We start from the raw sequence: 22,431 nt of genomic DNA, 5'->3' as shown, positions 1-22,431 counted from the left end.
CCATGTTGGCCAGGCTGGTCTCGAACTCCTGACCTCAGGTGAACCACCTGCCTCGGCCTCCCAAAGTGCTGAGATTACAAGAGTAACTCACTGAGCCTGGCACTCTTTCATTTTCATATGATTTGTTTTTTCTTCTGTTAAATTCAAGAAAAAAGTCAAGCATAGTAATACCTTATACTTCATTTATTAACATATGTAATTAGAATCCCTTTTAAGTAAAAGTCTCTTTCTCACTCCTTTTTTTTTTTTTTTTTTTTTTTTTTTTTTTTTTTGAGACGGAGTCTCACGCTGTTGCCCAGGCTGGAGTGCAGTGGTGCGATCTCGGCTCACTGCAAGCTCCGCCTCCCGGGTTCCCGCCATTCTCCTGCCTCAGCCTCCTGAGTAGCTGGGACTACAGGCGCCCGCCACCGCGCCCGGCTAATTTTTTGTATTTTTAGTAGAGACGGGGTTTCACTGTGGTCTCGATCTCCTGACCTTGTGATCCGCCCGCCTCGGCCTCCCAAAGTGCTGGGATTACAGGCTTGAGCCACCGCGCCCGGCATCTTTCTCACTCCTTAATCTACATAGAGAGATGACTGAAATTCTCTGTGAGTTAACATGGTTTATTCCCAGGTGGCAAAATTTTGAATGATTTGTTGTTTTCTTCTTTGTACATTTCCACAAGTCTTTGATTTCTTAATAATGTGCATATATCATTTTTATTAAAAGGTCTTTAAAAATGTAAATAGCCATGAAAGGTATTTTTAAAACCCATAAAACAAGTGTGTCAACACGTAGACTTTTCTGGTGGGAGCAAGACAATAAGAGGAAAGGGAGGTGGCTTCCAAAGCCTCACCCATCTCCTCTAAGCTGCTCCTCGGGGACTGTGGGCAGCCACTGCCCCTCCAGAGCTATTTATGCTAAGGTCTATGGTTGAGGGCTGTGCCTCTCCTAACTCTACATCTCCAGATTCTGATCCTTCAAAATGCAAAATACTTAATTTCATTATTTTCCTTACCAAACACTTATATGGCACTTAAAATGTGGCAAGCACTGTTATAAGTGCTTTACAAATGTTAACTCATGTAATCTTCATAATAATTCAGTGAGGTAGGTGCTATGATTATGCACCTTTTACAGAAACTAAGGCACAGGGAGGTGAAATACCTTTGTTGATAACGTGAATACCCTCTTTGTAAACTACCAAGGATGACATTATCTTCTGGGTAACCTGCATGCCACTTTTTCACTCAGCTGTTTAATCGATATTTGCTGGGCACTTACTGGCCACCCTTTGAGATGCTAATTCATAGGCGGCAATCAGCAATGGAAACTGATAACAGTTTAAAAATAAGTAGACAAACAGGAGAGAAGGGAGAACCAGGTGGTGAATATCCAGGATATTCTCTGTGCTTCCCTGCACGTTCCTCTGACCCCATGTGTTGGAATGGCCATATAGCTATAGGACATTTCTGATCTGTGCCTCAAAATCAGAATAATAAGTCGTATTAGTGCTGCAAACTGCTGGCCCACAGCATCCAGTCTCTGCAGGGTTTCAGTACTACCTTTGTGTTAAATCCACAGTGTTTTTTTCTAAAAATCAAAATCATGTTTATTCCACCATTACCTAGATACAAACATAAAGTAGCTATAAACTTCTAATGCTTATAATACCAATGAATCAGAGCCAAAGATATGACAAAAACCTTCACTACTTCATAAGGAACAAGATTCAAATCAACATTAGTTCATGTCACACACACAAAAATTATGAAACACTTTGAAATGGCCAGAAAAAGATTACTGGGTGTCCTGTCTAGTACACGTTTCCAGGTTTTCTCTGCTTTTTATTGTCTTTGACAATACAAAATTTTACAAATTCGTAAGCTGAGGAAAATTGATAGTAATGAAAATTTTTGTCCATAAAATACAAATGCACGGTGTCATACAGTGTCCAGCAGAGACAGTGGATTACAGCTCTGTGGATATTGACCAGTTTAATGCTTATATGTAAATACATTTCAGCATTCCTGCTTGCTTTATGTATTTTATCTCTCTTTTATCTTATCTTGTTGAGACAGGGTCTTGCTGTGTCACCCAGGCTGGAGTGCAGTGGTGCAATCATGGCTCAGTGCAACCTCTACCTCCTGGGCTCAAATGATCCTCCTACCTCAGCCTCCCAAGTTACCGGGATTACAGGCGTGAGCCACTGTGTCTGGCCTGAAGAAAGGAATTTTTAACTTTTAATTTTAACTACTTTAAATTTAAAAACTGATGTTTGATTCAGCGATTTGAAAACAGTATATTTGGAACCACTTGGATATGAGAATCTGCTTTTTAACCATACATTGATGAAATCTAAATAGAGAACAAGCATTTCCGATGACAGGTACTCTCTCAGATTGAAATGCACTGCAATTGTATACACACCGGATTTCAAAGTCTTTGCAAAAAAGAATGTAACATATCACATTAATTTTTTAATTGACTGATTACATGTTGAGTATTGATTGGTTACATGTTGAAATGATATTTCGGGTATAATAAAGTGGCGTCAGGGAAAAATATTTTTCCTAAATAGGAAAAATAAATGGGTAAAATGTACTATCAAAATCAATTTTACATTTCTTTTTGTTTTTATTTATTTATTATTTATTCTTGAGACGGAGTCTAGCTCTGTCGCCCAGGCTGGAGTGCAGTGGCGAGATCTCGGCTCACTGCAACCTCCGCCTCCTGGGTTCAAGCGATTCTCCTGCCTCAGCCTCCAAGTAGCTGGGATTACAGGCGCGTGCCACCACGCCCAGCTAATTTTTCTTTTCTTTTCTTTCTTTTCTTTTTAGTAGACAGCGGGTCTCGCCATTTTGGCCAGGTTGGTCTCGAACTACTGAACTCAAGTGATCTGCCCGCCTCGGCCTCCCAGTGTTGGGAATACAGACGTGAGCCACCGCCCCCGGCCTTCTTTTTGGTTTTAAACGTGGTATTGACATTTTAAGATGATATCTGCGACTCGCATCACTGGGACAAGCGACTCTGGGTCATGAATTCTCCCATTCCTCATTTACTCTGCAGCACCGGGTGGCTGTGAACCCTGCTCTTCTGCTTGGGTTTCCGCATCACCAGCAGCTTCTTTCCTTCCCAGGTGTCGCCGCCTGCTTTCTGCAGCCGCTTCCCAGGAGGGGTTCCGAAGTTCTGGGCAGCCAGAGCCCGGGAGGCCTTACAGGAGCGGCCTGGCAATTCTCGCCGCCGGCCGCCAGAGGAAGCTGCTTCGCTGCTGTCGTTGCCGAGCAACTCGTAGCCCGGAAGCAATACCCCGTCCGGCTCGGTTCTGCGGCGGCCGCACTCCGGGAGACTTCCGGCGGCGGGGCGGGCGCTGGGTCTTGGCTAACTGGCTTCGGAAGCGGCGGCGGCGCGATGACCACGCTACGGGCCTTCACCTGCGACGACCTGTTCCGCTTCAACAACATGTGAGTGACACGCGCCTAGGGCCAGCCGCTCGTGGGCCGGCCCTGCCACCTCCGGCCCCACCACCTCCAGCCCCGCCAGCTCCGGCCCCAGCCGCACCCTCCCGGCCGGACCCCAAGCCCGGGCGGGGACCCGCGAGAACCACCCCCGCCGGCCGACGTGGGCGCCTCCCTGGGGCCACAGGGTCCAGGGACAGGTGGGCCTGGAGTCGACGCACGCCGGCCTTGGCGACCTTGGCCAAGGTGCTCAAATTTTGTCTGTGGACCCTGCTAGCTCGCGGGTTCTGGGGCAGCGCTGGGGCCGCCGCTCGTGGTCGCTGTCAGGAGGCACTGGGGTGATGGGGCGAGCTGGGGCGCGGCCTCGAGCCACCACCTGGGCTCCTCGCCCTGCCCCACTGCTTGCTGGCTCGTGGCCGGGCCGCGCCTCTTCTGGGTAGTGGGCACCGCCGAAGGCCCGGCCGCAGAGGGGGCTTGCGAGGATCGGAAGCTGGTCAGCAGCTGTTGGGATGTGTACATGGTGAAGCCCACCTGGTGGCCGTGGTTAAATTGTATCTAAATGAAATAACACCGATCACTGTGTTCCCGGCAGCGGATGCTGTCTCAGTCATGGTTACTGTTTGCAAGTTTAGTTACTGTAGCTGCGCACCCGGGTGTAGACACCTTTCCTCTGTGAGGAGTCAGGGCATATCTTAGGGGAGGCTGTGCCCAGAGCCCTGGATGCAGTCTCTTTGGATTCGAGTTAAGGCCAGACCTCTGATTTGCGGGTACCTTTTTTTTTTTTTTTTTTAAATAAAATGTTTTATTATGAAGATTCCCACACATTTAGAAAAGTTGGAGGAATTTCACCCTGTGCTTTTATAGACACTTTTCCTGGATTCTGCAGTTAACATTTTGCTACACTGATACCTCTCCTGCCTATCTATGAGTCCTAGATCCACTTTAAAAAACAACAGGGCGGTATGTGAAAACTAAGGACCAAGTGGTTCTGATTCAGTGTCGGGAAGATAGAAAGCACTATGGGATGAGATGGCTGGGAACATTTCAAAGAGAGGGTGAGCCTTGAAGGATGGGTGACACATTGGTAAGTGAGGAAGAAGGAAGTTCCAGAGAAGGAGCGGGGCATGAAAGTGGGGACACTTGAAGTGCGGTTAGACAACTGGGGTCAGTGCGAATCTAGTGGCTTTCTGTCCCTGAGCAGTCGTGGAGAAATGGGTGAAACAGGAGGGGTTTCGACCTGATCCTGTGAAAAGAATTTTCTGTTGGGCCAGTCTGGTCTAAGCTTCATAGCTGCGGTGACTTGTGTTGAACTCATTGTTCCCTGCACTGTTCTGAGTGCCCACATAATAATCCAGTTAATCCTCACAATTCTTTGAGGTGCTGTCATCCCCATTTTGTGTATGAGTAAACCAAGGCATGGCAAGCACAAGTGAATTGGCCCAGGTGGGGATGAGTAAAGCAAGGAATTTCATCCAAGGAGATTGGTTCTGGAGCAGTGGTTCTAAAAGATGTGGTCCCCGATCACAGGGACCATGTTAGAAACGCACATTCCGTTTGCGATCCACTGCTCTGGAGTGGGTCTTAACCCACCTGGAGCCTCTGGAGAGGCTCACCCCTCTTTGAAATGTTCCCAACCATCTCATCCCATAGTCCTTTCTATCCTCCTGACACTTGAATCGGAACCACTTGGTTCTTAGTTTTCACATACTGCCCTATTGTTTTTCAAAATGAATCTAGGATTGATAGATGGGCAGAGAGAGATGATGAAGCCAGTGTAGCAAAATGTTCACTGTGGATTCTAGGTGATGGATTCAAATTCTTAACCACTGAGCTCTGTGGGCTGTCATGTGATGAGAGCAGGTAAACTGGGCAGGTAAGCCATTCAGGAGGCTTTGGCAGTGGCCCAGAGATGATGACTTGGCAGAGGCTTCAGTTTGGAAGGTGCAGCATGGGAGGTGACAGGATGCCTTGAAGCTTCAAGAAAAGTTAAGCCTTATGGGGAATCGGTTTTACCTGAAGATCTAGGAAAGGACAACTGTTTTACATGGAAATGAATAGAAAGGAAATAACACAGGAACACTTACAAGAAAATATTAGATTTCAGAGAATCACGTGGCCTCTTCAGAATGTGCCAGTAGGGGAGCTCCATTTATTCCCCATTTTCTTTTATTTTTTGAGACAGGGTCTCGCTCTGTCACCCAGATGGGAGTGCAGTGGCACAATCATAGGTCGCTTTAGTCTCAAGCTCCCAGGCCCAGGCAATCTTCCTGCCTCAGCCTCCCGAGTAGTTGGGACTACAGGCATGTGCTGCCACACCCCACTAATTTAAAAAAATTTTTTGTAGAGACAGGGTCTTGTTTTATTGCCCAGGCTGGTCTGGAACTCCCAGGCTCAAGTGATTCTCCCACCTTATCCTCCCAAAGTGCTGGAATTACAGGTGTGAGCCACCACACCTGGTTCCCCGTTTTTTCTATTTACTTGCCTCTTTGATTAGGGCATTTTGGTAGAAAACTCTGAGAATGACTCATATTAGATGTTGCAGTCGGAATCGAAAGAATCCGTGGATGTACAACACTGCAATTAATTTAACACATATTTTATTCTTGGAAAAATATTTGAGTGCCTACTGTGTGCCAGTTCTAGAGACACAGCAATGAGCAAGACATAACCAAAAAGATGCCTTTATAGAATGTACATTTTCCCCTCTAAACACCTTAATGGATCATAAAGTAGCGCTGACTTCATAGAACACCTGAAACAATTTTAGGGACCCCCTCAAATCCTGACCCACACCTTGGGAATCACTGCTCTAACACAGTGCGGGGAGTCATGTGGAGCTTAGTGTTCAGTTACACAGGAAAATAGAAGCAGGGAAGGAAAGCTAGAAGCGAGTGGGGATTCAGCTTTAGTGTGGGGGTTCAGGGAGAGTGCCCTTGAAGAAAGACCTGGGGAAGTTAGGAATGAGTTACATGAATACTGGGGGGCAGGGGAGCTTCCAAATACAGGGAACAGTAAGTGAAGACACCCCTGTTTCAAATAGGAGGCAGGCCATGTGGCTGGAACAGAGTGAGCGTGGGAGGGTAAGGGGATGATAGCAGAGAGTCAGAAGGGCAGGACTTGGAGAGGCCATCATAAGACCTGAGCTTCTCTGCCAAGGACACCAAGAAACCCAGGTGGAGGGGCCAGGAAGGCATCTGGGCATGGACGTCTCAAGATTAGGTCTGGGCTAAAGATGGAAATGTGGGGGTCAACACAAGTGTAGAAAAAAGAGGCTGTAAGATGGCGCCGTAGGGCATCAAGTGTTCAAGTAAAGGAGACCACGTGGCTCAGTGAGGTGAGAGGAAAACCCCATGGTCTCAGAAGCTGAGTGAAGACAGCGTTTCAGGCTGTCTCAGCAGTGGGAAGCTGTTCAAGAGCAGCTGATGGCTCAGTGCACATCATATTTATATGTTTCTTCCAGGAAAGAGAAATTGAAGATGCAGATGCAGGAGGGAAAGAATTGCAGGAGGAGGGTCCCGAGTACTGAGGGGGTCTCTCGCCAGCACTCCGTGCCTGGTGACGGGAAAGCAAGTAGCATATGGGTGCAGATGCCTGTGTGTGTGGGTTCGGTGGGGGGACTTTGGTGAAGCCTTCTTCTTCCTGTTCTTTTCCTCGTGATGGAATAGGAAGCCCCTGAGATGGCGGGGCTGGAGGTGGGGGTGCGGGTGGGCAGACAAGAGGACATGAAGCAGTTGTTGAGAAGTGTGGGAGTGACTCCCTGCACTGTATTACAGCAGTGATTCTCAAGGTGTGGGCCAGGGTTTGGGGGTCCCCAAGATTGTTTCAGATATTCTGTGACGTCAGAGCTATCTTCATGATGTATTAAGAAGGTTTTTTGCCTTTTCCACTGTCATTCCCTCACAAGTACACAGTGGAGCTTCCCAAGGTGTGATCTTTCAGCAGCAAGCATAACAAATGCTTGAGAATCCGGTTGTCTTTTAAGCAAGACGTTGCAGAATTGTTAAAACAATGCCATTGTTGTCACTGGATTTTGTTTCTTGTTTTCGGAAGTATAGTGATTTTTTGGTAAAGTTATTTGTGTTAACGTGTAATTGATTTATTATTTTTGAGTGAATATTAAAAAGTTTTAAATATCAGTAGATTACCCATATAAACAAAAGTTCTTTGGGGTCCTCAGTAACTTTTTAGCGTTAAGGAGTTCTGAAACCAGAAAGTTTAGGAACTGCTGGACTACAGAATATGATATGGCTAGCATCGCTGTGGGTCTCAAAGGAGATTTGACTAGAAATTGGAGGAGAACAATTGAAAAGTAGCTGGTTTTGAGCCTGACAAAATAACGGCTCCACTGATTGAATAGGGAAGTGAGGGGATGAAGGAGGTGGGTTTTCAGAATGCAGATTCGGGAATGGTGTGCTGGGATGTGCTGGTTGAAGCGCCCACAGCAGCAGAGCCAGGTTGGGAGGCATCCACCAAGAACACGTGATTGAACACATAGGAATGGGGATGGTGGGGACAGGGAGGTGGGAGTGTAGAATAGGAGTGGGGAGCAAAAACCGAGTGGTGGGAGTGACCACATTTACAGGGTGGAATAAAGGAGCAATTGTCAGGGAAGACCCAGACACAGGCAGGGAGGATCCATGGGGTTAGATGCTGTAGTGGGCGAGTTTGACCTTCCGTCTCTGCGAGCTACATCCCTAGTTGATCCCCAGTTCCATTAGCAATTTATTGCCACTTAGAAAATGCGAGATGTAGATTTATTAACTTAAATTTTAAAGAAGCAAGTAGCAGTTAAATGAAAAAATGTATAAACACCCTAATAGTTGCTGTGACAGCTTATTATGGCTATTAGGTAGATTAAATCATCTTCCTCAGCCCTAAAGTTGGCCTTAAAATTGTTGATGAAACATGGTTTGTTTTCCTTGTGGCGTTATTATTGTTAGCTTTAGCAGGCTTATTTCAACTGGTTATTGTAAACGCTGCTTACTATTGACATTTCTCTTGTTTCTTTCAGTAACTTGGATCCGCTTACAGAAACTGTATCCTTTTTTACAAAAAAAAAAAAAAAAAAAAGGTTGAATGAAGATTTACTGAGAATAAAGAAAATAGAGAAATGAAAGGAAACACAGAGGAGTACTGAAAAATTTAAAAACTTGTAGGTCAGGAAACATCATAAGCAACACTGAAAGCAATTTTTAAAAATGACACTGAGAACGAGAATTGTCTTAGATCTGCTGACAAACTGTTAATATAGTAGAAATTTGTAACATCCCAGCTCCCCTGCCAACCTCACCCCTCAGGAGTCAGCATAGCTATATTCACCGGAAAGCACAGTGACTTCCGCAAGGTGGCTTCATCTCTTTAGTGTGAACAAAGTCTGGAGATAAGCAGTCCCAGGCAGGTGATGCTTCCATGAAGACACCAGCAGCCAGGCTCTCTGCAGGTGAAGCACTCTACAGAGTGGCTGTAATCTTGTTCCAGATGCTGCCAGAGCAAACAGCATCACAGCCATGTTTCCGGCAGCAGAATCAACAGAGGGGGAGGTGAGGGTGTTCTTCCCTTTTAAGAGTACCTTTGAGCCTGGAATCCCAGCACTTTGGGAGGCCAAGGCAGGCAGATCACGAGGTCAGGCGTGCAAGACCAGCCTGGCCAACATGGTGAAACCCTGTCCGTCTCTAATAAAAATACAAGAATTAGCCAGGCATGGTGGTGCACTCCGTAATCCCAGCTACTCAGGAGGCCGAGGCAGGAGAATTGCCTGAACCAGGACCCGGGAGGCGGAGGTTGCAGTGACCGGAGATCACGCCACTGTACTCCAGCCTGGGCTACAGAGCGAGACTCCATCTCAAAAAAAAAAAAAAAAAAAGAGTACCTTTGGGAAATGCCGCACAGCCCTGCTCTGTCTCCTTGACCAGCACCTGTTTCATGTTCCACCTGTCTACTGAATCCTATCTAGAGTCCAGAAATGTGCCCCGCTTTATAAATTGGGACTTGTTACTAAAGTGAATAAAGGATTTGAGGTAACAATGAGCAGTGTCTATTATTGTCCTAAAGGAAAAATGGGGCAAAGATGTGAAGATAGGGTACTCTGGTTATGCTGTTGTAACAGATAACCCCACATCTCTAGTGGCTTGCAACACAAAGTTCGGATTCTGGGTTATGTTCCATGTCTACTATAGATGGGTAGGAGGGTTCTGCTAACCGGTAATTTATCAAAAGAGGGCATATAGGAGCTTAAAGAAGGTATTAGGAGTTCAGTCTCATTGGTCAAAAGACATGTAAACTAAAACCAAAATGAGATGCCATATTTTAGGTATCAGCTAAGTTTTAAAAAAATGATACACCTCAGTGCTGATGATGGTGAGGTGAGAGGAACATTCTCATAAATTGCTAGTGACAATGTAAGTTGCTATTATCTTTCCGGAAGGCACTTTGGAAATAGTAATTCCATTTTCTGAAAGCCAAAAATAAGAAGAAATAGAGGCAGTTTGTCAGTGGTTGACAAAAGGCCCATAGGCCAAATCTGGCCCACTGCCTGTTTTGTAAATAAAATGTTATTGGGACACCATGCTCATTAATTTATATTTTTTTCCTGTGGCTTTTGCAGTTTGAGTAGTTCCAGCAGGGACTGTATGGCCCACAAAGCCTAGGATGTTTACTATTTGGCCTTTTACAGAAAAAGTTTGCTAACCCCTGAGTTATACCATTACAAAAATTATTTATTGCAGGAGAGTTACTAAGCATTTGGAGTAAGATTCACACACAACAATCAGGAGATGGTGAAGTAAATGAAGCTGTACTGAAGAAGGATTTCAGACATTTTTTTGGGAAACTGGAAATGACCCAGGTGTCCATTGTCAGGATACAGGCTATTTAAGGTGTCTCTTCACATAAGGAAATACTATACAGCCGTAAAAATTACTTACAGGTACAGGCAGGCAGCAGTACTACATATCAGAAACAAAACTGAATGGGAAAAGCAAAAAATCTCCACAGTGTTCATCTGGACTTTTAAAATTATGACTAATGATATCACCACTTAAAAAAAAGATTTTTGAAGAATTTTGAATGACAAAAATTTGGAAGAATTTTAGGATGCAAATTGGTTTATATGGTGTGCTTCCAGTGATATTTAAAATGTACAATGAAAGTCCCATAATCCAGGTGAGCCTATATTTGAAAGTAACCTGTTGGGTCCTAGAGGTCGATGGGAGGGAGGGGTGTCTGGGACTCCTCCGTTAGCCACAGGAGAGATGGTTGTGGTGTATGTCAGAGGCTGGCTGGCAGGAAGACTGGCTGGCCTGCCATGTTAAGGGTTGTATTTGAAGGGTATTCAAAATAATGATGGTCCTTCACAGGAGATTTTGAAGAATTTCACACTGAACAGGTTTTCCAGGAACTTAAAAATATATTTCTGTATGATTGATGGTGTCCTCTGATAAATTGCATCAGAAAGTTTATACTAACAAGAAATATATTTTCATCCATTAAAGTACAGAGTAAAAAGAAGAGAAATGTAGGAATGATTACATGTCAGTAAGGACATCCCAAGGTTGAAGAGTTAAGTCATGAGCAAATTATTCAGGCATTTACTGTTAACATAGTTGATTCCTTAAGTCAGCTTTTATCTGCATTACTAGAAATGCAGGATTTGAATCAGTGGAGAGGAAAAACTGGGTAATTAAGTTGGCTCTGGAAGGACTTAGGTTGTAAAGTTATTTTACAGTCTCATAGCTGAAGTCAAAGTAGGAACTAGCCATTAATTTTTCAGTGCAATTATGCAACCATCAATGTATTGAGCATCTACTGTGTACCAGGCACCAGGGATAGAGGGAACATGACATTCATAGACTAAGAGGAGGCAGACCGCTAACAGATAGTATCAGGTGATAAATGGAGAGATTTAGATATGGTATGGTCAGTAGGGAAGTAGACTGTAGAACTTTGGGGTCCTGATTCTCTGCTTTCTATTAGACAGTGCTATCACCATTCCACACTTGAGGCTGTATGTCCAGGCAATTTTGTTAAAAATCAATGATAACCTAAATGTTTCATGTAATGGTATGTATGATTATAGGACTCATATAGAGCTGGGGATAAAGTAACAGTATACTTTGTAAAGGAAACTTTTTTTACAATATCTCTTAATGAAGAACTTTTTACTGTCCATTACTTTTCACACTCCTTAACAGGACTCTAGTATGGGATTCCTTTCTACTTACAGTACCTCGCCCACTGGCCAGAGTATTTCATAGTTGCAGAGGCACCTGGTGGAGAATTAATGGGTTATAGTAAGTATAATACCACTAATATTTTGTAGAGTAGGTAAATATTTTAATACAGATTTCAACCAATTGCTTTAGACTGCAGAATTGGAATATAATCGTGATGCTTGTAATTTTATTTCCTCTTCAACAATTCAACAACTTACTGATCTCTGTTTTGGGCATTGTGCTAGGCCCAGGCGATAACGGCAGTGAACCAGACAGACATGGTCTTAGTCTTCTTAAATCTTTCATTCTAATAGAAAAAAAAAAAATCTTTCATTCTAATAAAAAAAAAAAAATCTTTCATTCTAAGGCCAGGTGCAGTGGCTCATGCCTGTAATCCCAGCACTTTGGAAGGCTGAGGTAGGCGGATCCTTTGAGGTCAGGAGTTCGAGATCGGCCTGACCAAATGGTGAAAGCTCGCCTCTACTAAAAATACAAAAAATTAGCTGGGCGTGGTGTCACACGCCTGTAATCTCAGCTACTCAGGAGGCTGAGGCAGGAGAATCACTTGAACCCCGGAGGCAGAGCTTGCAGTGAGCTGAGATCATTCCACTGCACTCCAGCCTGGGTGACACAGCGAGACTCCATCTCTAAAAAAAAAATCTTTCTTTCTATACTTTTGTTAAAATTCTACATGGTTTATTTAGTATATAATGCAGGCATCATAGCATCCTCATTGAGTTAGCATTACTAACAAAACCTTTAGTTCTGAACTATATATGTATATCCACATGTACCCACATATATCCACACCCATATGAAATGTAGCTATTTGAAAAAATACATACTCTGGTTCTTTTTTCAAAATTAGTTGTGTTTTTAAGTATATCATTCTTTTTTGTTCTAATTCTGATTTTAGAACTACATATAGTATTACATTTACAAGTGAATTTCAAATAAAAGCACTGTTAGCTGGATGACCTCAGGTGGTACTTAAAAACTTCGTTATCAGTTTCCTTTGTAATAAAAATGTACCGAACAGTAATTGTATATTTATGTGTAAATCAGTGTCTAGTTACTGAATGTGATTTTTGTTGTTGTTGGCAGTTATGGGTAAAGCAGAAGGCTCAGTAGCCAGGGAAGAATGGCACGGGCACGTCACAGCTCTGTCTGTTGCCCCAGAATTTCGACGCCTTGGTTTGGCTGCTAAACTTATGGAGTTACTAGAGGAGATTTCAGAAAGGTGAGATTCAGTTTTTCAAATACACTTAGGGATTTGTGGACCCCTAACCATTTTTTTCCCCTTCAGGCTGAATAACTGTCATGCTTTACAGTTTACAGGAATTTCATGTTCCTCCGTCTCCAATAGTCCTTACAACAATTCTGTCACATAGTCAAAGTGATAATTGTTTCTATTTTGCCAATGAGGAAATTAAGGCAAAGTATTGCAGTGACCCGCTGTAGGCCTATAAGCCGAGGAATTGGTGGAATCAGTTCCAAAGGCTAGCTCTCGACGTTTCTCTTAGTGTTCCTGCCACTGTGGCACACACTTCTAATATCTGTTAACATTGCCTTGGCATCTGAATAAATTTTTAACAGTGCTTCTTGGCCAAAAGAAAATAGTTCAGTTTTAAGCAGTTATATTCTAACTGTTTAATAAGTATTTATAGCCTAACAACTAATAGCCATTTAGAAAAAAAAAATGAAAGAAGAAATATTTTTATTTCATTCTTAAATAACTATGGCTAGCTACTAATGAGATGTGTATACCTGTTGGACGTTAGATGACTTGACACAACCACCTGCATTCCTGTTTCCCATTGGTTTTCTTTTTTTTTTTTTTTTTTTTTTGAGACGGAGTCTTGCTCTGTCACCCAGGCTGGAGTGCAATGGCACAATCTTGGCTCACTGCAAGCTCCGCCTCCTGGGTTCATGCTATTCTCCTGCCTCAGCCTCCCAAGTAGCTGGGACTATAGGCGCTTGCCACTATGCCAGCTAATTTTTTGTATTCTTTAGTAGAGATGGGGTTTCACTGTGTTAGCCAGCATGGTCTCGATCTCCTGACCTCGTAATCTGCCTGTCTCAGCCTCCTAAAGTGCTGGGATTACAGGCGTGAGCCACTGTGCCTGGCCCTAATTTTTTTTTAATCACAGCAACTGCCAGTAACTCAGCTTCATAGAAATATTATGTCATTAAGAGGAATGTAGTATGATCTAATGTCGAACTTGTGAACTACTTCAAACTAGTTTCCCAATATCTGACGTGTAAGGTTTTGCTGTTTTTCCTGAACATTCGAAATATCCTTTGGTGGCTGTATGAGTTTGGGACACTTTAGGGCACCTAAGTGCACAGTTCGCGAACTGCCAGCATGGCATCTTTTTTTTTTTTTTTTTAAGAGACATGTTGTATATATCAAACCTCTTCATTGTCGTGTAATACAATAAATAGAAGAGAAAGCCCCTCCTCGTATCTTCATTCTAGAAGAGATAGGTTTGTATAAGCTTGACCTGTTGTCAAGCTGCCATTTCTTTCTCCACTGTAATTTCCTAAAAGTGTGGTAGGAAAGAGAATAGTTGCTGAGGGTTCTTGAGCTTAATTTCCACTTAATTATTAGATTTAATAAAGGCAAGTTTTTTTTTTTTTTTTTTTTTTTTGAGACGGAGTCTTGCTCTGTCACCCAGGCTGGAGTGCAGTGGCCGGATCTCAGCTCACTGCAAGCTCTGCCTCCCGGGTTTACGCCATTCTCCTGCCTCAGCCTCCCGAGTAGCTGGGACTACAGGCGCCCGCCACCTCGCCCGGCTAGTTTTTTTTTTTTGTATTTTTTTTTAGTAGAGACGGGGTTTCACCGTGTTAGCCGGGATGGTCTCTCGATCTCCTGACCTCGTGATCCGCCCGTCTCGGCCTGCCAAAGTGCTGGGATTACAGGCTTGAGCCACCGCGCCCGGCCAAGTTTTAAAGAAGTAACTGTGGCCTGACAAAGGCTTCAAGCCAAATTAGAGGCAAAAGGAGCTCAAACTCCTTCAGAGAAGAGAAGAAGTTGTGTTAGCTGAAAAAGAAGAGTGCTAATCTTTAAGATTTTTTTCAAGTTCTCCCTAGACCAAACAAAGGGAAGAAAATTTTTAGCATGATTATAGTTTATACACATTTATTAATGGCATTATGTTGAAAAAAAAGTATTTGGCATTATTGTATAGTGAACAGGGAGTTAGAAAGTGGGTTGTTCAATGAGAACACATGGACACAGGGAGGGGAACATCACACACTGAGGCCTGTCGGGGGTGGGGGTCTAAGGGAGGGATAGAATTATAAATACCTAATGATGTAGATGACGAGTTGATGGGTGCAGCAAACCACCATGGCATGTGTATACCTATGTAACAAACCTGCACATTCTGCACGTGTATCCCAGAACTTAAAGTATAATAAAAGAAAGTGGGTTGTAACTAGCTATGACCTTCCACATATAATTTAAGGTATTTATATGATAGATTCTCTCTCTGAGTAGAAAACCACTATGCTCTCTTCCCTTCCAGTTTCTAAGCCTTCGTTATTTGAGACTAGTTGCTAAGATTTAAGTAATCTTTATTTGTAGGGGTTTGTATACATATATACATACATAATATATATACACATGCTTGTATACATTATATGCTTATATACATGTATACATAGTGTATACAATGTATACATTAAAAATAGAAACCAAACAAGTAGAGGAGAAGAAAAATTGAATGATAGAAATCAACCCCAAAGAAGAGAAAAAGGAAACTAAACCGGCAAAACAAAATGCATGAAATAAAATGGTAGCTAAGAATCCAAATACTGTCAGTAATTACAACAGTAAATGTTAATGGCCTTAGGACTTTATTTATTATTATTTTTTGAGACGGGGTCTCGCTCTGTTGCTCAGGCTGGAGTGCAGTGGCATGATGTCGGCTCACTGCAACCTCCGCCTCCCAGGCTCAAACAATTTTCCTGCCTCACCCTCCGAGTAGCTGGGATTACAGGCACCCACCACCACGTCCTGCCGGCTATGATGACTCTATTTAAAAGACAAAGGCCATCTGTATTGTTTACAGGAAATATGTGTAAAATATATTAAAATATTTTTAATACAGAAAGATTGAAAGTAAATTTTTTTTTATTATTATACTTTAAGTTCTAGGGTACATGTGCATAACGTGCAGGTTTGAAAGTAAATTTTTAAATTACCTTGCAAATTCTAACCAGAAGAAAGTTAGAATACTTATTAATAGTAGTTAAATTATAGTTGAATAATTATTACCAGTGTAAAAAAGGGTCATTGCATATTGATAAAATATTTAATCAAGGAAGTAACAAGACTGGGAGTGGTGGCTCATGACTGTAATCCCAGCACTTTGGGAGGCCAAGACAGGTGATCACTTGAAGTCAGGAGTTCCAGACCAGTCTGGCCAACATGGTGAAATCCTGTCTCGACTAAAAATACAAAAATTAGCCAGGCGTGGTGGCACGTGACTGTAATCCCAGCTACTTGGGAGGCTGAGGCCAGAAAATTGCTTGAACCTGGGAGGCAAAGGTTACCGTGAGCCAAGATCATGCCATCACACTCTAGCCTGTGCAACAAGCAAGACTCCATCTCAAAAAAAAAAAAAAAATAGCGGTTTAAAATGATATATACCCAGTGACAATATTTCAAAGTAAAAATGCACAAATTGACAAAACTACAAGGAGAAATAGACAAATTATTATTATAATGTGAGATTGAGACACGCTTTTTTTCTGATAGAACAATGAGATAGAAATTTGTCAAGCCTATAGAACAAGAATCAGCAATTTTCTTCTGGGTCAGATAGTAAATATTCAGGCATTACAGGCCACCTAAAGTCTTGGTTACATAGTTTTTTGTTTGTTTGTTATTTAACAACCATTGCAAAAACCATTCTTAGCTTGAAGGCAGTAGCAAAATAGGTTGTGAGCCAACCCCTGCCCTAAAGAATTTCAATCAGTAGCCCAAAATCTTTTCACGAAGAAAGCTGTGGCTTCTCTGGCCAATTTTACCAAACATTTAAGAAATAACAACTGAAAGGTCACTTTTACAGAAACTATTTTGCACAAGCTAAAAAAGGGAACATTCCTCAACTTATTTTTTAAGGCGAGGATAACTCTGATAACAATACTTGACAAAATATGGAAAAGGAAAATTTGAGGAAGATCTCACTCAGATGCAAAATCCCGGAAAAATACTTAGCAAAATGGATTTGGCACTACATAAATAGGATGACACATCAGAAACAAGGTGGTTTCAACTTTACACTAAAGGAGAACACTGGTTATTTTAGAAAGTGCAGCAAACTTGATAAAATCCAATATTCTTTCCTGATAAAAACTGTTAGCAAACTAGGAAATAGAAAGGGGGAACTTCCTTAACCTGAAAAATATCTACAAGAAATCTGTAGTAAATATATTTAGTAGTGATACATTGAATGCTTTCCTTTTGAAATCAGGGACAAGTTAGTCCCTCTTCAATAATTTACTAGAAATTATAGACAGTGCAGGAAAGTAGGAAACAATAAACAATAGGAGGATTGAGAGGAAACAAAACTTATTTTGCACAGATACGATTATACAAATATAAAATCCATAAGAATCTATATTTAGAATTAATAAAAGGTAGGCAAAGTTGTTGGATATAAAGTCAGTATAAAAAGCAATTGTATTTACATATGAGAGGAAACAAAACTTATTTTGCACAGATATTATACAAATATAAAATCCACAAGAATCTAGAAATAAATGTTTAGAATTAAAGGTAGGCAAGGTTGTTGGATATAAAGTCAGTATAAAAAATCAATGGTATTTATATATTTACAAACAGTAAAATTTAGAAAAGATGCCATAGCATGAAAAAATATTAAATACTTAAGAATCTAGCAAGTGCTATGCAAGACCTCTGACATTTTAAAAACTTTTTTGAGAGATATTAAAGTAGCCCTGATAAGTGGAGTGATAAACTATCACTGGATTAGAGGATACAGTAAAACAGGTAATTGACCACAGTTCCAATGTAACTGCAGTCAAAATCCCAAGTATTTTTTATAGTACTTGTTAAGCTGACTCTGAAACATATAGAGGAATAGAAAGAGCAAAAAAGAGACAAGATATTCTTGAATAGCAGCAAAATGGGTGATGTGCCCCCTCCAGGTATCAGACTGTAAAGAGTGAGACTGTATCTTAGTGCTGTAGTTATCTAGACCAGTGCTACAGAATTTGAGAAACAGACCCGAGAATATATGGACTTTAACATACCGCAAAGGAGGCACTGCACATCAGTAGTATGAAGATAGACTTTTCAGTAAAGGTGGTTGGACAATTGGATGTCCCTATGGGAAAAAAAAATTTCCCAGATTACCACTATTCCATACACAAATCAACTCCAGATTTATTAAAAACCTAGATGTGAAAGTAAAGCTAAGAAGTCTTTTGAATTGAATATGGCAGAGTGTCTCTGTGGCCTTAGTGTAGGGCTTTTTAAAAAGGCCATCATATATTCAGCTTCACTGAAGTGAAGTAACTTTTTTTATCAAAAGATACCATAAAGATAATGACAAGACAAACCACAAACTGGAAAAGGATATTTGCAAAGACATTACACAGTACTGAATATTCACAATACATAGAGAACTGTAGCGGGGGAAAAACTGTGTGAAAGATTTAAGTACTGTACAGAAGGAGAAATCTAAATGGCCAACCAACAGAAATATATTCAACATCGTTAGTAATTGCAAATACAAACTAAAATCTGAGATATAGTTACACTGTAAGATTGGCAAAAATAAAAACATCTGATGCACCAAGCCTTGCTGCTGTGGAATGGAGGCTTACTCACTTCTGTGCGAGAGTGAGTTGGTACAAGCCAGTTGGGAAAACAGTTTGGCATTAACTAATGAAGATGTGCCCTGTGACACAACAGTGAGACTCCTAGCTATAGACCTTACATGAGACACTCAACAGAAGTATTCATAGGAGCATCGTTTGTAACAGTAAAAGCCAGAAATGTGTATCAACAGGACCGTGAATGACTTGTGGTGCACAAGCCCAGCCACTCTTGAAGCTTTTACAATGTTAGTTGACTGAGAGAAGCAAAAGACAAAAGAATATATGATTCCATGTATGTAAACTTCATCAACAGGAGAAACTGTAATAAGTGGTGAATTTATAGAACAAATGCCTTGAGTTTATCTTTTAAGAAAACGTGTTGCAGCTTTTGAAATGCTAGTATGCATATAGTCATCTTATACTGCAAAGTAATTGTCATAAATCCTAAGTAATACAAATTTCTATTACCATGTAATCGGCTACAAAGTCCTATTACTACCATTCTGAGTAGTAGTCAGAGCAAGGTAAAAACACATGTTTTAAAAAAATATGTATCTATTACTTTCTAGGGTGTTTCACATTCTAACATTTTCCTTTTTTTTTTTTTTTTTAAAGAAAGGGTGGATTTTTTGTCGATCTCTTTGTAAGAGTATCTAACCAAGTTGCAGTTAACATGTACAAGCAGTTGGGCTACAGTGTATATAGGACGGTCATAGAGTACTATTCGGCCAGCAACGGGGAGCCTGATGAGGACGCTTATGGTAAGCTCCCTTCCATGGCAGTATCCTCAAGAAGAAGTCGAAACAGTTACATTCATTCTACAGATTGTAGTCTTTGATTATTTTAATAAATGTAGAAGAATCATATTTGACTTTAATATTAAATCTCCCTCAACCTACCTTTATGAACCTATTAGTAATAATTAACTTACCTATTAACTAGCCAATGGTTAATTTCTGTACATTACTGTTTTACTATGTTACATACATATTATTTTAATAACAAGAAAGAACGTGTATTGTGAGCTGAATCCTGGGTGAGGTTTGGTTAGCATCTGGTATACTTGGCAGTTGGGCGACTTATTTATAAATACATTTTGCTTAGAATCTGGTGGAAGTAGGGGTAGGGGATAAAACCTCTTATGGGAACTTTATCTATACACTTTACATTTGATAGAATATGTTGTTTGAGTGTTTATATTAAACTTTGCTTCTTTACAGATATGAGGAAAGCACTTTCCAGGGACACTGAGAAGAAATCCATCATACCATTACCTCATCCTGTGAGGCCTGAAGACATTGAATAACCCTGGGCAGTGGTTCTTAGGCAGATACTCTAGATACTTTATGGACAATATTATTTTCATTGGATGATTCTGGAGCTCTATTAGGAGAAAAGTAATCATTTTAAGTCTTAAAGACTTCAAGAGTGCTCGCTTCGGCAGCACATATACTAAAATTGGAACGATACAGAGAAGATTAGCATGGCCCCTGCACAAGGATGACACGCAAATTTGTGAAGCGTTCCATATTTTAAAAAAAAAAAAAAAAAAAAAAAAGACTTCAAGAAAATACAGGTTATCAATTTATTTAAAATCTCATTGTTTCCAGTTAGCAATGTCATACCTATTAAAGCTGTTCACTAACAAAATTCAATCAAAAAGGCAGCTAGGTCAGAAGGAAACATCCCACTCTCATGGTTCATAATACTCACTGTATGTATGCTAGTGAAAAGATTTGCTTCAGTCTCCTCCTAAATTCTGTGCCTGAGAACCACTGCTGCATATATTTGTTTTTAAATTTTGTATTGAACTGTTAATTGAAGCTTTAAAAGCATATATGAAATGTATAAATCTAAGATGTATAATAAAATACATTGTTGACCCTATGAATGTTTTCTGAAGTTTGTTAGTCATTTGTAAAACTAAATCAGATTGTAATCCCAGTACTTTGGGAGGCCAAGGTGGGCTGATTGCTTGAGGTCAGGAGTTCGAGACCAGCCTGGCCAAAATTTATACTAAAAATACCATCTATACTAAAAAATACAAAAATTAGCTGGGCATCCCAGCTATGCAGAAGCTGAAGCACAAGAATTGTTTGAACCCTGGAGATGGAGGTTGCAGTGAGCTGAGATTGTCCCACTGCATTCCAGCTCAGGCAACAGAGTGAGACCCTGCCTCAGAAAAAAAAAAGAAAAAACAAATCAGGATTGTGAAAGGTCATCATCCAGGATATGTTTTTTCCATTAAATTGTGACTTCCATACATAATATTTTAAAAATGCACATCTGAAGCAATCACTGCCCAGCACACTTAAGAAGCTCCCTTCTTATCGTGTAGTAAATTCTTCCCAGTCACCTGCGTTCATACTGTTACACTGTTAGTCCTAGATCTTTTCTCCTCTTCACAATGCTTTACTTAAATGCTGCCTTTCTAAAACACCAAAAAAACAAAAACTGTTGAGGTTATTTTTTTTTTTTTAGAGAGGAAAAAGAACATAATTCGTAAAGAAAGGTCATATAACTATAGCATAGGCCAACCATGTATTTTATGTGTAGTGTCATCCTCTGTAATATGTGAAAATATCCAGTTAGTGAAAGACTTAAGAAAAACCCACAAGAAATTATTAAACTTTTACTATTGAAAGGATTTATTTTGGTGGAGTTGAGGGTGGGAGAGAAGTGAATATGTTCTCCTGTTAGAGAATAGCTTTTTCCCTTCCAGCTTTCACACTGGCACATGCTTATTACAATTCTACCTTGGGAACATGACAGAATTTTTTTCTTATGCATACATGCAACATAAACAGGTAATTCTAGGAAGACTGTGATTAAGTCACTTGCATTCTGACCTGTTTTCATCTCACTCCCTGACTGGATGAGCCAAAGGCCTCATTAAGATGATGTTCTGCTCACTCACTAGGTAGACGTCTACTTGAGATGTGATCTGACACCGCAGTAGCTGATGCTGGTCCAGTGACTAAAGCAGTCAGGATGAAAACAGATTTGCCTTTTATCTCAACAGTCCTATTTTCTTCCATCCTTAAACACTGTATGTTATTTTCAAGATAAAATTTAGTAACATTACGAAGTAGCTTTATTCCTTGGGTGAATGAGACGTGCACATTTAATCATCAATTTGCTTACTAAAGGTCCTTTTAGGGGAAAACAACCTTAAAAATATAGTTCTAGTCCTTGGGCAGTGAACAAAGAAAAAATATGCTTGAGAAACACAGTCCAGGTTAAAGGAAAACTCTCAGATCAGTTAATGTAGTCAAATTTTTGCTTGAGAATGTGAGCAACATATCAGCAAATATATTCATTCTTGTGCTACTCTTCATTATTTAGCATAGAGCTACCTTAGGTGTTTCTACACGTGCTCTAAACCAAGAGTGAGTTTAACATGTCAGCAGTGAGGAGTAGACATTTTCTACTATAGCACACTGGGAGATGTTTACTGGTACTCTAGGTAGAAATTACTCCATTGTCCACTAAGTTTGGGAAATAATATAGCAACATTGCTACCGGAGATACATAATGTACAGAAGCCTAACTGTAAAGAGATTTGATTAGCGAGACTTAAGTCTTAGTCCAGATTTTCCCAAATTTGTGTGAACATGGGATATCATTTTTCATAGCACACATGTAAACAAGCCATTATTCTTTAAACAAGCTATTACAAACTCACTCTGGAGAACTGATGAGTGCCTAACTGAAATTAGACTAAATTTCTCTTGGTAAACAATGTTTTCTGAACCTTGTTCAGAAATAGAATCACTGCAAATTTTTTTCCAAATAATGTTCTAAAAAGCACTTAATGTAACTGGCCACTAGTAATAAGGTAAGGTAAATTAATCCACTCACATTTAATTCTACAAGGAATGAAACTATTTTTAAAAGTGGCTTAGAACAAACACTTTACTGAGCACTTA

At 40.9% G+C, this 22,431-nt stretch overlaps 1 protein-coding gene and 1 non-coding gene across 3 annotated transcripts; both read left to right on the top strand.

The window, feature by feature from the left end:
- Positions 1-3,317: 3,317 nt before the first annotated feature.
- NAA20 (N-alpha-acetyltransferase 20, NatB catalytic subunit) lies at positions 3,318-20,389 on the top strand. Of its 2 annotated transcripts, XM_015149578.3 has the most exons (6): positions 3,318-3,443; positions 8,449-8,473; positions 11,635-11,725; positions 12,752-12,887; positions 19,118-19,263; positions 19,723-20,389. In XM_015149578.3, the coding sequence occupies exons 1-6, from the start codon at positions 3,391-3,393 to the stop codon at positions 19,806-19,808; spliced, it is 537 nt and encodes a 178-aa protein (XP_015005064.1). In that variant the 5' UTR covers positions 3,318-3,390; the 3' UTR covers positions 19,809-20,389. The 2 variants fall into 2 exon arrangements, with proteins under 2 accessions (XP_015005064.1, XP_015005065.1); XM_015149579.3 differs by lacking the exon at positions 19,118-19,263.
- On the top strand, positions 19,931-20,037 carry LOC114670720 (U6 spliceosomal RNA). Its single transcript, XR_003720410.2, has one exon. It is a non-coding gene; the product is annotated as a U6 spliceosomal RNA (small nuclear RNA).
- Positions 20,390-22,431: the final 2,042 nt, after the last annotated feature.

Source organism: Macaca mulatta, chromosome 10 (assembly GCF_049350105.2).
Source record: "Macaca mulatta isolate MMU2019108-1 chromosome 10, T2T-MMU8v2.0, whole genome shotgun sequence".
Classification (NCBI taxonomy): Eukaryota; Metazoa; Chordata; class Mammalia; order Primates; family Cercopithecidae; genus Macaca; species Macaca mulatta.
This window is presented reverse-complemented; position numbering and strand designations above follow the sequence as displayed.

Coding starts and splice junctions, on each gene's coding strand:
- NAA20 (XM_015149578.3), top strand. CDS start 3,391: ATGACCACGCTACGGGCCTTCACCTGCGACGACCTGTTCCGCTTCAAC. Junction 3,444..8,448: donor CTGTTCCGCTTCAACAACAT/GTGAGTGACACG, acceptor TGTTTCTTTCAG/TAACTTGGATCCGCTTACAG. Junction 8,474..11,634: donor TGGATCCGCTTACAGAAACT/GTATCCTTTTTT, acceptor ACAGGACTCTAG/TATGGGATTCCTTTCTACTT.